Consider the following 14,772-nt stretch of genomic DNA (forward strand, 5'->3'; position numbering starts at 1 on the left):
TTTATCTAGGTACTGGACCAGAATTTTTCTCATATAATTCTATACCATCAAAGTTTGACCAACTCTTATTGTGTGTAACTTATAGGCTTTTTATTAGGTTGGTAGTAGATAGATTCTTGTAAAGCCTACAACTCGGTAGTCACCGTATACAAATCAAGATTGGCTTTTGGCAATGTATCAGGGTCACTTGACTAACGAAAGTGTCAATGATATACTCTTAAACTATAAGCAATATGGTTACTTATACAATTCAATCCTTTCATCATATGTAATCTTTTTGAGGTTGAGGCATACATTTAGTGTCTACCTCAAGGAGCCTTTGATATGCTTAAACTAATGCTTGTATTAGTGATCAAATGATATTAGATTGAGCATTAACTTAATCTTATTGTGACCATAGATTTATGTAGTCATCGATGTTAATTAGTAGGCTTATCAAAGATATCAACTTTCGAACTAGGATTGACGAATCCTTTGTTGATCCACCATAGTCTTTGTACATATCTTGATATGGCTAATCATTGGAAGTGAGGTAAGTAGGATTTTTTCATCCTTACTTTAGGTTTTTGAATTTGTGATGCCTGTAATATGTGTTAGAATTAGTTCTTGATGTTTTATGAAAGAAATGGTATGTTAAGCACATTGTATTTGTATGTAAATGTTAAATATGATAAAAAAGAGTAAGAATATGTTGGCAGTGGTATATGATGATTGACTTATATGTTAAACATGTAAACAAGTATTCTAGGGTGACAAAAATGACATATAGGGTAGAGATATACTTTTTGTGCATTAAGAAATAAAGCCTAATTGTCAAAAAATGCAAGAATTTTCAAACAGACAATGGTGCATGACCATGCACACAAAGTTGGACAATTGTACATGGTCAAGCAAGAAGACGACATGATCGTGCATCAGTGCATGGCTGTGAACTTGTGTAAAAAGAAAGTGAACGAATGTGCATTATAGGGTGCACACCTTTACATAAAGTATTTGGAAGTACAATCATGTGTGCAAAGGTTGTGTAGTCGTGATGAGTTGGAATTAGTTAAAGGACATTAGGAAGAAGTTAAAAGATCATTAGTCAAAGTAATAGTACACGGTCACGACTCAAGAGTGTATACATCAGTGCATAATCATTAAGGTGAATGAGTGTGTAAGGTCAGTCACAATCATATATGTGTGACAAAATATAATTTTACCCTTATATTGTAAGCTATAGTGAGGGAGTGGACTTAAATAACCTTAATAGAGTTAACTAAAGATGATTAGTTAATGAAAGGTGTCCAACTGTGTGAAAGACGATATAGACCTTGAATGAAATGGATTTTGGTTTAATTTATAAAGAGTTATGAAAAGTGAGAAATGACAATGAACATTGAAATAACCACTAACTATGTGCAATGTGGCATAAGATATGTGAAAATATTTTGGTTGTAGCTAAATACCCATGAGATGCGTCATGCACTTGGTATCAAGACATATAACAATTCATTTAATTTAGGGGTGCATGGAAAAAGACAACTATACTAGATCATTCCTCATGTGGACAGTAAGATGTTTCATGTACATGTTTATGGCAAGGGCTATCGAAGAATGGTTTTAGTTAGCAATCATGTAGCTATGCATACTTGGAAAGGGAGAGATTGTGATTAGATTCCTTGTGTGAGTATGGTGTTGAAGCTTAGTCACTCATAAGCCCTACTAGCAATGTGTTTTATGCACTAGTAATAGTAGACATTTAGGATGTTATTCATATTTGTTTTCACAAGGCATTTGGGATCCCTGAGATCAAGAGATAGTATCTGATTGATACTATAAGCTTAAGACTAGTTATCTATAATGACAGTAACTATGGAGGAAGGGCATATGGAGTGCTAAAGTATAGTCTAAATGGGTATCTAAGATACCAGAAAACATTTGAGAGAGTAAAACTCACATTTATTAAAAACACAATTTTGCTCGGAATGTAGTTTGAGCTTTATTGTTATTGAAATGACCTAGGTGCCCCGATAGGTTACCTATTTATTGAGTGTTGTAACATTCACACATTCCTCTATATAGTTTTGTAAGTAGGTGCTCAACTTGTGGAGAGTTGCATGAAAAGAGGGCTTAGTATTTGATATTCAACTTATTTTATTGATTTATGGTTCGGATTCAGTTTATGCCTTATATTTGGCTTCATGCACTCTATGGATGATTTGATTTAGGTGTTCCAATTTATGTTATGATTTGTGGATTTTGTCTTATATAATTAATGATATTTAGACATCGTTTTGCATGTATATTAAGTTAACTATATCATGCTTAAATATATGTTCTAATTTCGTTGTATGAATGTTAAGTGAAGTTTCAATTCAACAGGTCTCTTCAGATCCATATTTCCTCTAAGGTTATATATCTAGAAAGAGGTGTTACAAGGTCGATCCAAGTATTAAGGAAATTTGTTTTAGATCATTTGATGGAATATATTCCTCATGATTCATGTCACCAAAAGTTGAAGAGACTTACTCATATACTATTCGGTCTGGTGCCTCCCAGAAATCAAACAAATTGACATGCCAAACATTTTATGCTAATAGCATTTTTTGTGGCTTGAACTTGAGTCATCATAAAAGTATACACTAATTTTGAATCTCAACAAAGGAAATATGCATAAAATACACTAATTGCAAATCACATATTTTTCTATGCCAACCAAAAGGAAAATACACTAATTGTCGAATTCATCGCCAATCCCATGTGTTGGTAACCAACAAAATTTAGAAAAAAAAAAAACTTTTATTTTGTTTAATCTCAAAACCTTTCATAACATCAATTACCAAACACCAATAAAATCAAGGGATATTGAAATTTTTTGGTTCCAAAATAGGTCTATTTATACATTTATATCATACTTTTTATAGTTTAAACATTTTTACTACTTTATGCATTGAAACACCTAAACTGCCCTTGTCTTCAACTTTATAAAGATTCATGTTTATGATTTCCTGTGAAATGTAATTTACTATTGTTTAATGTTGTGATTTATATTATTATATTGTTTAATGTTATGATTTCATGTTGTTATATTGTTTAATAATGTTATATTATAGTTAGAGTATTGATGGTTAAAACTAGGAATGAGTTAACGAAGATTCAAGTCTGGATTAAAAATCGCATGAATAACGGGTTAATGTTAACACCAAGGGTTTACATTCCTGTCAACCCATTCTTTGTGTGTTTTTTGATCTAGAAACACAAGAAGGTTGATATTAACACCAAACATTGGCGTTGACATTAATGTCAACCCATTCTTCATGTGTTTTTCGATCTAGACTTGAATCTTTATCAATTCATTTCTAGTTTTAACCATCAATACTCTAACTACATTATAATAACATTAAATAGTATAATAATATGAAATCACAATATTAAATAATAGTAAATTACAATTCACATAAAATTATAATCATAAATTTTTATAAGGTTGAAGGCAAGGGTAGTTTAGGTATTTTAGCACATAAAGTAATAAAAATATTTAGGTGGTATAAATGTATAGGTGTCCTATTTTGAGGCAAAAAAATCGATATTGCTGAAATTAATCAAATCAACCAATACACTTAAATCTCTAGCTTTTTTAGAAACATTGCATTAGAAAAGTATTTGTAAAAAAAAAAAAAATGGAACAATGTAGTATGAAAATAGTTACAACTTTCTTTTCTTTTTTATTTTGTAGACTAGAAAACAATTCAAACTTAAAGGAGCACATAATAGCTACACTTGAACGATGAATAACAACACAAAAACCTTCAAAATGCATTCTAAATCTTCAAAGTCAAAGCTCAAAAACTGCAAATGGTGAAGGAACTTGACTTTCTTAGAAAGAGGAAAATGAGGAAAAATTCAGTTTGTATTGGATATGTTTGTCCAAATTGAGACTAACAATTATATGGTTATAAAATTAAAAGGTTAGTTATGTACAAAAAAACCGTTAAAAAGTTGGTTATTTAACTAAAATCCCAAGAAAAAAATTAAATTAAACATCATTTTATGAATTTGCCTCTTGAATTTGCAAGATTTGGGCACACAAACTTGCAACAATTTTCGCTTGGGAAATAAAACAATGTTATGTATACCTACTTTTGAGTATTTAATTAAGTACTTAAATAATGTATTATTATATGATTACATATTATTTTATAATTAATTCATATGTCATTCAATCATATAATAATATATCATCTAAATGTTCAGTTAAATAATTAAAATTAGGTGTTTATAGTTTTATCATGCAAAGTAACAGGAGGATTGACTAACATTTCCAAAACTGACTTCATGCTAGGCCTAGCAGCAGGTGGCGTGCGTGTACAGCAGATCCCAAGTTTGAATACTCGAGTCATTTCATCCAAATAGCAAGCTTCTTTGATCTCCTCATCCAAAACATCAACAATAGGATTGCCATCTTGAAGATGTTGCCATGCCCATTTGGCAAGGTATGTATGTTCATCTCCATAATTAGCTTCTCTTCCTGTTGTTAGCTCCAAAAGGATCACTCCAAAGCTATAGATGTCTGTCTTCTCATTGACTCTGGTTGTATAAGCATACTCTACATTTCAATATAGAAAAAAAAGGTTTGATAATGGCGCAAATTTTACAATTTCTCAGTGAAAAACATTTGATTGTAATATTTGAAGATATATCACCTGGAGCAATGTACCCGAAAGAACCAACCACAGATGACATTGTTTCAAGTTCCCCCCGCTTGACCAGGGTTTTAGCTAGACCAAAATCTCCTATTTTTGGATTGAACTCTGAATCTAACAGAATATTGCTTGATTTCACATCTCGATGGACAATGGGCGGGCAGCAGCAATGGTGCATGTAGCAGAGTCCCTTGGCAGTCCCCACTGCAATCTGCATCCTCTTAGGCCAGTCTAGGGCAAAATTATCGGCTGAGCCATAGCCGAAGCCAGAGCCAGCGGGAATTGATGGATGATTCCTTTTATGCAGCCACAGATCTAGGCTACGATTCTCTAGATACTCGTAAACCAGAAGTTTCAAATTCTCGCTGGAAATGCAGCAAAGCAACTTTACTATGTTCAAATGCCTAATTCTACCTAATGTTTGTACTTCTGCTAAAAATTGTTTCTCTTGTTCTTGGTCTAACTTTTGGCTATTACCGATCATTTTCACGGCAACAACATCACCCAAACTATTTACAGGAACACAGTATACTTTTCCAGAGCCACCACTTCCAATCACATTATTTTCTATCAAATTTGACCGAATAACATTTTCTGTGACATTTAAATAGTGAAACTTAGTGATTTTCGAATCCATGGTATTCGTTCTAAGTTTTCTCTTGCCGTAAGCTCTGAACATGAAGAGTGAAAATATCAAGGCCAGCAAAAAGACGACACTGGCTGCACTTATTAACAAAGCTAAATATTTGGATGAAACTTCCCTTGATTTTTCGGGTTGAAAGCTGCAGATTTTGATGTTTACAAATGAGCTCCGTGCGCAGAGACCAGGATTGTTGGCGAAGCTACTGGCATATGCACCATTTTCAAACTCACTAGGGATTTCTCCAATGAGAAGATTGGAAGAGAGATTGAGGCAGGTAAGCTTCAAGAGACCAAGTTGACGTGGAATTTTTCCAGAAAATTTGTTTTCTGCCAAGTCCAAATTATTAAGGACAGTTAGAGAGCCAATTTCCTCCGGAATTTCTCCTGAGAGCTGATTTCTGCTTAGGTTTAAAAAAGTAAGCTTTTTCCATGCGGTCAAATTTGAGGGAATGGATCCTGAGAGGTTATTTCGATCAAGCCAAAGAATAGTTAAAGAAGGAAGAAGTGTTAGTTCTCTTGGAACTGTACCCGTCAAGAGGTTATTACTGGCCTTAAACACCTGCAGATTCCTCCAAGAACTCACTCCAGCAGGAATTTTACCAGAAAACTTATTGTTGCTGATGTCAACAGAAGATAGGTTCCCAGAAAAATTTTCAGGAAGCTCACCAGTGAACATATTATCATTTATCAATACATCTGACAAATTTGATGCCGTCCACAGCCCCACAGGAATTTTCCCACTGAAACTATTGTTGTGAATCCGGATTCTTAACAAACTATTACAATTCCCAAGTGATTCTGGTAATTCTCCGCTGAGATTGTTATCAAATGCTATTAGTCCCAACAACTTACCTCCAGCACATAAGTGTTCAGGCAGCTTGCCTGTAAAGTTATTGGAAGCAACCTCGAATCTAGTAAGTGCTGAATATCGACCAAAGTTTAGAGGAAGAGCACCTGATAATTGGTTGCTGAACAATCTGACATCTATCAAACTCGGAATCCCCCCAACCTTTTCTGGGATTTCGCCTGATAATTGATTGTACATCAAAATCAACCTTTCCAAATTTTCAAGCTTCCCAAAATCATTTGGTATTGTCCCAATCAAATTGTTCTGTGACAGATCAATGACAGTTAGGTTCAGTGATTGAACAACCTGTGGAATCTCAGCCGACAACTTGTTTCTATCAAGAAATAATCTACTTAAATTCTTCAACATGAAAATACAGTTTGGAATTTTTCCAGTCAAACCATTACTTGATAAATCCAGTGTCTCAAGCGCAGTCATATTGCCAACTGATTCAGGAATTTCACCAATCAAATTTGCTTCAGCCATCAACAAACTCTTCAGGTTTCTCAGTTGCGAGAAATTTGAAGACAGCTTTGATGGCACAAATTTTGCATTACGTGACAACTCTAGTTGCTCCAGATTTTTCAGATTGCCAATATCTGATGGGAAAGAACCGTTAAACTGATTCTGAGGAAGCTCAAGTACCCTAAGCTCCGTTATGTTTCCAATAGTGGCAGGAATGTCGAATGAAAAGTTATTGGAGGCTAGGCTGAGGTACCGGAGCTGAGACAAGCTATCGATATCATGAGGAATGGGACCAACAATAAAGTTCTCAGAGAGGTCTAGGTGCTGAAGTTTAGAACAGTTGTAGAGAACCGTTGGAAATAGGCCGGAAAGATAGTTGTAATGTAGGTCCAGGTGGGCTAGATTTTTAAGGTCGCAAATGAAGGATGGGACTGATTGGGAGATGCTGGTGTTGTAGAGAAATAGTCCTGTGATGGAATTGCGAGTGCAGGTGATTTCAGGCCAAGAGCAGTGATTGGTGTTGGATGGGTTCCAGTGAGCGATAGATGGTGGATTTTGCCAATTTTGCTTTAGTTTCATAAGCAATGCATGTTCTTCATCATACAGTTGGGGGTTTGCAATTGCATAGCGGTTGAAGATGAAGAGAAAGGTGCAGAGTAGGATTGCTATTGAAATCGTGGTAAAATTGAACATTTTCCTCGAATTGGGTATTTTGTTCCCACCTTACTCTGTTTTAAAGGATTGTCATGTTGTCTTGTAAGAATAACACACGTGTGAAGGTATCAGTGTTGAAGAAGAAGAAGTTGACCACAAAATACATTAATGATTGGTTGTGTTTCTTGTAAAGCAAAGTTTAGGCGTATAATGAGACCCATTTAAAAAAAGTTAATCAGGTTTGGTGTTCAGGGTTTATAAAGTAATAAAGACTTCCTTGTTTGGTTTTGCAATTCTGGACAACGATCGGCCACAAAATATTTCATTTCCGAAAGAATATTATGATCATCATCCATTTTGATCATCATTGTTAACCACTTTGAAGTCTTATAAAGAGTAAATAAACTTACAAGTGTATATCGCTTGACTTCATTCAAAAGAATGTGTGTACTATTGCAAGTCTGTCAAAGCTGTTAGAAATAATTGAACACAAAAATTTATGCGGACAGCTATGAGTATGAATGGAAAGAATTCAACAAAAAAGTACGAAATTAAGATAGTCTTAAATCCGTCAAGATTAATCTGACAAGCTTTTTGGAAAAAAGACATTGCAGAAAACTTTAATTCAGACAAAACTTTTAGCATCTGTGTCAATTACCAACCCCCGTCAACACTCCAAGAATTTTGATGAACTATCTACCCCTTTCTACACTCAAGAATATTGATAATTAAAAAAATACTCTGAACATACATGTAGATAATGTTAAAATAAAACACAATGACTTACATAATAATAACTAGAGTTTACCTTAAGCCTTTAAATTAGTAACTCATCAAATTTAATCATAAATTGATCAACTACTTGATCATTTGCTCTCACAGTGCCATATAAGTCTAACAAACTTGATATTTTAAAAGTTTTTTTTTTTTTTTTAAATGTATAAAATGTTTGAGATCTTCTGTTAGATCATTCTCAATATAATTTACCCCAAAAATCGAAAGACAATTATAAGTTTGTCGGGTGTTTAGAAATTGGACTATATGCAAGGTTTGTTAACCGTGTTCTACACGAAAGACTTTAACAAATATGATTTAAAGAATCTTATCATTTTCTTATCCTTGTCAAGACTTTATAATTGTAATGTTTTTCCTATCCCTACTAAGACGTAAGAACCTCTATAAAAGTTAAGACACAAGGGCCCTAAGGTTTGATGTACTAATAAACATCCTTCTAAGGTTTCCGAAATAACCAAACCCTATCATTAATGAATTGTTAAAACTTTTAATTATTTTAATGTTGGAATTTGAATATGTTCATACATTGAGTGATTCTCTTTTCATGAGAATTCATAACCAAGTGCAAGGAGATTGCCTATACTAAACACTATAAGAAAGTGTTAAAATCCTAGTTAAAATGGAATTGGGCTATTTTTCCTATCCCACGTTGACTATTTCACATAGGATTAGTTTTTTTAAATGAATCAATTAAGTTAATGCTTCACTCACTCTTGTCAAACCTCACAAATTTGTTTGTCTTCACTCTTCAATTTTTACTCTGTTTATTTATTTGCTACATTGATCTTTCATTTTGCATTATTATTAAATTCAATGGAAATATTTGTTTGGTGTTTCAATCACACACAACAATTAGAAGTTACTGAGTATTTATCAAATTTCTCTCCAACCCTGTATCTTAACACTTAAAATTTAACAATGTGAGATTTTGTTATTTTAGAAACCTCAGGAAAATTCTTGCTATTCACTCATACATTAAGGGGAAAATGTATTAACTTCTTTGATAAGCATATTTAGGTATATCATAACTAAATGGCAGGTTTTATATTAAAAAAAAATTATAACATATATATAGAGAAAGCTTTCAATAAAAATTGGACAAAATTTTTAAGACTGTATTATAGATTGCTCTTGGGAAAAATAAATACAAAAATTTAAAAGATAGTTATGGGTTTGTTGTGTCTTAGAAATAGACTTTACAAGAGACATGTCGAGAGCGCCCAACACGAAAAACTTCAACAAATCTTATCCAAGAGACTTGTCAAGAGTGTTTAACACGAAAGACTTGACAAATTTTCTACAAGAGACTTGTCAAGAGTGTCCAACATAAAAAAGTAACAAATCTTATACAAGAGACTTGTCAAGAGCCTCCAACACGAAAGACTTAACGAATCTTCACTACAACAAATTTTATAAAAGGTGATGAAATTTTTCATCTAAAAAAAACAAAAATTCGTCCCAAAAAGTAAATTGTGACAAAAAATCAAATTGTAAAAAATGCGTGTTAGCAAAGGATAATGTCTACGAAAAAATAAATCGTCTTTAATAACTAGTCATTGTTTACGAAATAATGTTTCATCACTAAAGGATACACATTTTGGAACGAAATTTTTTGTCCACAAATGAATTAGATTTTATCCTAAATAACTTTATTTTGTTCCAAAAAGACTACTTTTAGAGACAAAATTTTTTGTCCTTGTTTGTATCACGAATGCAAGACAAAAATTTTCATCCTTGATTGTGTAGTGCATTAAAGACAAATTTTTTCGTCCTTAATTACACAATAAATTAGGGACAAATTTTTTCATCCTTAATTATGTAATGAATTGTGGATAAAATTTTTTATCCTTGATTATACATTAAATTTGGGACAATTTTTTTCATCCTTGAATGTATAATGAATTAAGAATAAAATTTTTGGTCATTGATTGTATAGTGAATCGGAGACAAAATTTTTCTTTATTTGATTATGTAAGGAATTAAGGACCAAAATTTTAGTTCTTATTATGTGGTGAATTTGATATAAGAATTTCGATCATAAATTAAAATCAATAGTTATATTAATCCACGTAATCCAACCATTTATATAAAACAAAATTTTCAACTAATTAAAAAATATTAATCTTATCATATGCTACTATTACAAATCAACTTATAACTAAATACTAGAAAAATATTGTAAATCTATAAATGTAATTATTAAAACATCTAATTATAACTAACTCATAAACAAAAAATATAGAAGGTGTCACCCATTAGTGATTTAAAAGAAAAAACTATGCCTTCTTTGTTAATTGGATGTCAAAATATATCACTTTCGTCACTATTTAACTATGAAAATAAGTACATTACCAATCCACATTAATACCAATCTACAATCAGAACCAATCTATAAATGTTTTGCAAAATCTAAAGTATTGTTCTTCTTCTCTTCTACATCATTACCAATCTACATTCGCATGTCCTTCTTGCATTTGTCCTATCATTCAAAGGGATGAACAATCATAGATGTGTTTAAGATTAAATCGTGGTTCTGAAAGAGAGGGACACATGATCTTAGTAGAGATAATTGTCTTGAATGTTCTTCTAGATAAGCGAGAACACATGTTTTGATAGTTATTTTCAAAAATCTACATAAAGAGTCATGTTTCTAAAAGAATGTTACACATTTTAAACATTTTAGTTCATATAAAAAGTTGAGAGCAAGATTTTACCAAGATGTTCTAGATTTGAGGATCTAAAGTGTCTAACTTGAATAATTGTTGATATCCTCAAAAGGGAGATAAGTAGAAGATCTCTCTTTTACATAAGAGTATGGATGTTGCATGAAATACAGTGTAATGTTGTTGAATCACTTACCAAATAATATGTTGTTGAACATGATAATCTTTGTTGTCAAGACATGATTTTAAGTTTGTATTGATGGCGAAATTGTTGATTTTATGATATGATGATACTTGTGATTGATAGATTGGAATTATTGCGATGTTAGAATGGATTATCATTTGTTAAGATGTTATATGTACTAAGATTAAGAAAAGGAAGATTATATGACCTTTAGATAGCTTAGAGACATGAATTTGGGATTGAAATCATAGAATTGTTCTTATAAAATAACATATCAAAATTTCTAGATATGATGAAATGCAAGTTTCCAAGGTTAGGGACAATTGTTCCCTCCATTGAAGAAGTTATGTTGGGTAGTCATTCATAGAGAGTGAATGCTTGTTATAGAATTTATAGAAGTTGTAGTGAACGATTAATTTTTCTAAGGAGGAACATTTGTCACAAAGTAAAAGTGATCAACCATTCCATGATTATTAACAATCATTTCATAGTGAGAGGTCGAATGGTAGTTTTAAGTTAAGTAGTACACAAATTTATGGAACAATATTTTACTGTGAACAAAGTTATGATACATGCCTAATTAGTACATCTGGAGAGGGTGTTACATTGGGATACCTTTGCAGGAAAGATGTAGGTCTAAGAAACTTTCAAACTTCTAGGAAGACATCTAAATGCCATTACAAGTGACTTCTTCACTCTTTATCTAGCTTAACAGTCAATGAGACAAGCAACTTTCTTTTGTTGTTAATCAAGACAAAGCTAAACCAATTACTAAACTAGGAATCAAACACAGAAAGCCACCTCATGGTTGTGAAGGTTCATAGAGGAATAATGGTTTGCCTATGTAAGGAAAACCATCATGACAAACGACACCACCACCATACAAAGGTAGGTGCATAATAACAACTAGACATGTCAATTAAGCTAAGTTGGGTCAGCTAGAAGAACAAAAAAATGTCATAGCCTAGAAAGGCAAAACTTGCTACTATAGTAGTCTGGGCCAAGCTTGTGGGCCTGGCCATCAAGACCATGAGTCGGCCTGTATACTATTCACATAATTATTAAAAAAATTAATTAATAATTATAATATTAAAAATTATAAATATTTATAAGATATGAAAATTTTAGACTTAAAAAAAATGAGTTGAGTTCTTTGGATCAATCTCACATGTATGAGATAACCAAAATTTTAGTTTAGTTGGAACATGATATTGAACATTTATTTATAGTGGGTCAAGGAAGTAAGTGATTTTATTCTTTTAGATGTGGGATTTTTTATAAAGTGCAAAAGTGTTTCATATCTAAAATAATACAATCACTCACTCTTTTCACCCATTATATAAAGATTAAGCAAAGTAAAAAATTTAATCAAACTCAAGTTTTAGATCCCACATTAGTGAGATTGATCATGAGAACTCAACTCACCTATTATAAATAAGTTTGTCTTCTTTTTTATTACAATTTAATTTTTTGTTTTCTTTTATTAGAAAACATAATTTAAAAAATTATTTAATAAAAAAATATTTTTTGTTAAAATTAATAGGCTGGACTCGAAGGATTTTTTGGATTGGCTTGACTCGAAGACCAATAGTCCTCTAGGCCTGATAGGCCATGTCGGAGTTGGCCTGGCTCCGGCCTGACGCACTGATACCTCTAATAACAACAAATGTAGGGGGAGACAAACATGACAAACCTACCAAAAAAAAAAGATAAATTATCATGAAAACCACTTTTTACATCATCTTCTTCCATAAAAGCTTTGGACATCAAATTCCCTCCTTCATCAGACTCAAAGGAAAATGGCTAAAGACAACTTCCAAAGCATTCAAGAAGAGTGGAAAACCATATGGAAAATTTGTGCTCCAATGTAAAAAAATCCATCATACCCATTTAATCTAGACATGAACATGTGTCGATCATCCCTTGATGCAAGCACACATGTCTAATTGTATTCTAAAAGTAAAGATAAAGTGATAAGACAGATGCATCGTTCAAAACATACGAGGTCATGATAGTAGTGGCTTACGCAATCTAGAAAGGTATAATGAGATCTTTACATGGTGGAAGATTCTTGAAGTTTTTAAAGTTTTCTCACACTGCAAGAACTAGGAGGAAATGTTATGTGGTCAAATTGAGCACCTAAAGTCAACCTTTGAAATATATTTAGATACAATGACTAGTGGACAACGACTAAGTAACTCTCGACCTTGAAGCCCACAATGGATCAAGACCCAGACATCCCGACAAATGACTAATGATAAGAAAACTTCAACTCCGTAGATCATAAATAAGAAGGTTCTTATGTAGTTATCAAATCTGATTTTCTTAATTGCCAAAGGGCAGTTATTGGGGGTTGATGATGGCAGTTGAACTCTTATTTAAAGTCCAAACTACCTCCCCAAAGAATGATTGCGTTAATTTTTATTAGAGAACAAAATTCTCCACTCTTCTCCTGTAAAACCAATGCACAAATCCTGTCTCTCAAATGGAAATCAGTACGTAGGCAAATGACGTCGTGAAAATAGACTAACGTCAACATCTCACGCCATATTTGAAGAGGCTTCGTCGAAAGTTGAATCCAGATATGCAAATCCTTATTTACAAAATTCACAGAATTTGATTTTGACAAAACCCTCATTTGGCATCTTATCTGAGGTGAGGAAAAAACAAGTGAGTTTTTACTCTTAGGTTCTGTTTGGATGCTGAGAAAACTGTTTATTTATTGGTGTGTTGGTTGATTATAAATTTGCGTGCCTTTGTTCTATATAGGAATGTAGATCGTATTAACTATATTTTGGTTGAAATCTATTTCTAACAAGTCATAGCTATTTCTTTGCAGTGAAAGTGGAAAATCAATGCCTATATTGCAATAAGAGATTGCTACAATGCTCAAATAATTGATAACACTTCTTCTGAGGTCGCTACTATATGTCAAAAGCTCTAGAACAGGTAATAGATAGGTTTCTACTTTATGAGCTTATAATATCTTGTATAAATATCATTTCCTGTAATGACTAAAATGTCCCTTTGGTTGTATTTCAAATGATCTTAATTGCCGTGTTCCTGGATTATGCTTTAAGGGAGAAGGAATAAAATCCTGGTCATGGTACTTGAATGTTATGATGTTGGTTATCAGTTCTTATTTTGGTACAAGATTGGTAATCTTGGTCATGCTTGAAAAGTAGCATGTTATGTTGAATATATGTTGTGTGTTAATGGTAATGTAGTAAGATTTATCAATGATTCTTTAAGATTCTGTTTCGAGCAATGTGGTGCGATGGATTGGCTAATAGGGATTCTTTTTATTGAATGATCTAACTAGTCCATTGAAGTCTGGTTTCAGAGACGGGGTATTTTTATCATTTGCACTTGAGCTTGCAAATGGAGTAAACAATTTTTTAAGGCCAATTAGGCCAGACTTTCTTGTGATGATGTTATTTTGGTTGTATGTAAAGGTTTTTATCGTTTTATTGGCAGGGAAAACGAAGATAACAATGTCACTGTCAAAATCCTTTACTATGGAGTTTGTCATTCTGACTTGCATTCTTGCAAAAATGAATGGGTTGTCTCCAATTACCCTCTCGTTTCTGGGTATGAAACTATTTTTTCTTAAAACCATAATGTTTAACATATATCATACTATTCTTAGAACTGAATTTGATGTAACTACACAGAAATTTGATTGAGTCAGAATCTTTACCGCGTAATGTCCCTGGGTGGCTGCAACATATTGTTTTATCATATGCTGTTGAATAATTTTGTATTTATATGCCAAGTCTAGTCCTGGATTGGTGTAAGTCAATTTTATATATTAATTACACACTTTTGTAACTTTTT

The 14,772-nt window shown here is 32.5% G+C and overlaps 1 protein-coding gene across 1 annotated transcript; it reads right to left on the reverse strand.

Annotated features, from left to right (window-relative positions):
• Window positions 1–4,250: 4,250 nt before the first annotated feature.
• Window positions 4,251–7,332, reverse strand: LOC123228774 (receptor-like protein kinase HSL1). The gene is made up of 2 exons (XM_044654225.1): window positions 4,686–7,332; window positions 4,251–4,588 (listed from the first exon to the last, which is right to left on the reverse strand). The coding sequence occupies exons 1-2, from the start codon at window positions 7,330–7,332 to the stop codon at window positions 4,251–4,253; spliced, it is 2,985 nt and encodes a 994-aa protein (XP_044510160.1).
• Between the last annotated feature and the right edge of the window lie 7,440 nt (window positions 7,333–14,772).

This window comes from Mangifera indica, chromosome 11 (genome assembly GCF_011075055.1).
Source record: "Mangifera indica cultivar Alphonso chromosome 11, CATAS_Mindica_2.1, whole genome shotgun sequence".
NCBI classification, from domain to species: Eukaryota; Viridiplantae; Streptophyta; class Magnoliopsida; order Sapindales; family Anacardiaceae; genus Mangifera; species Mangifera indica.

Excerpts from the sequence above, each read along its gene's own strand:
- LOC123228774 (XM_044654225.1), bottom strand. The coding sequence starts at position 7,332 with ATGTTCAATTTTACCACGATTTCAATAGCAATCCTACTCTGCACCTTT. Across the intron at positions 4,589-4,685 it reads TTTCGGGTACATTGCTCCAG|AGTATGCTTATACAACCAGA; the intron begins GTGATATATCTT and ends ATTGAAATGTAG.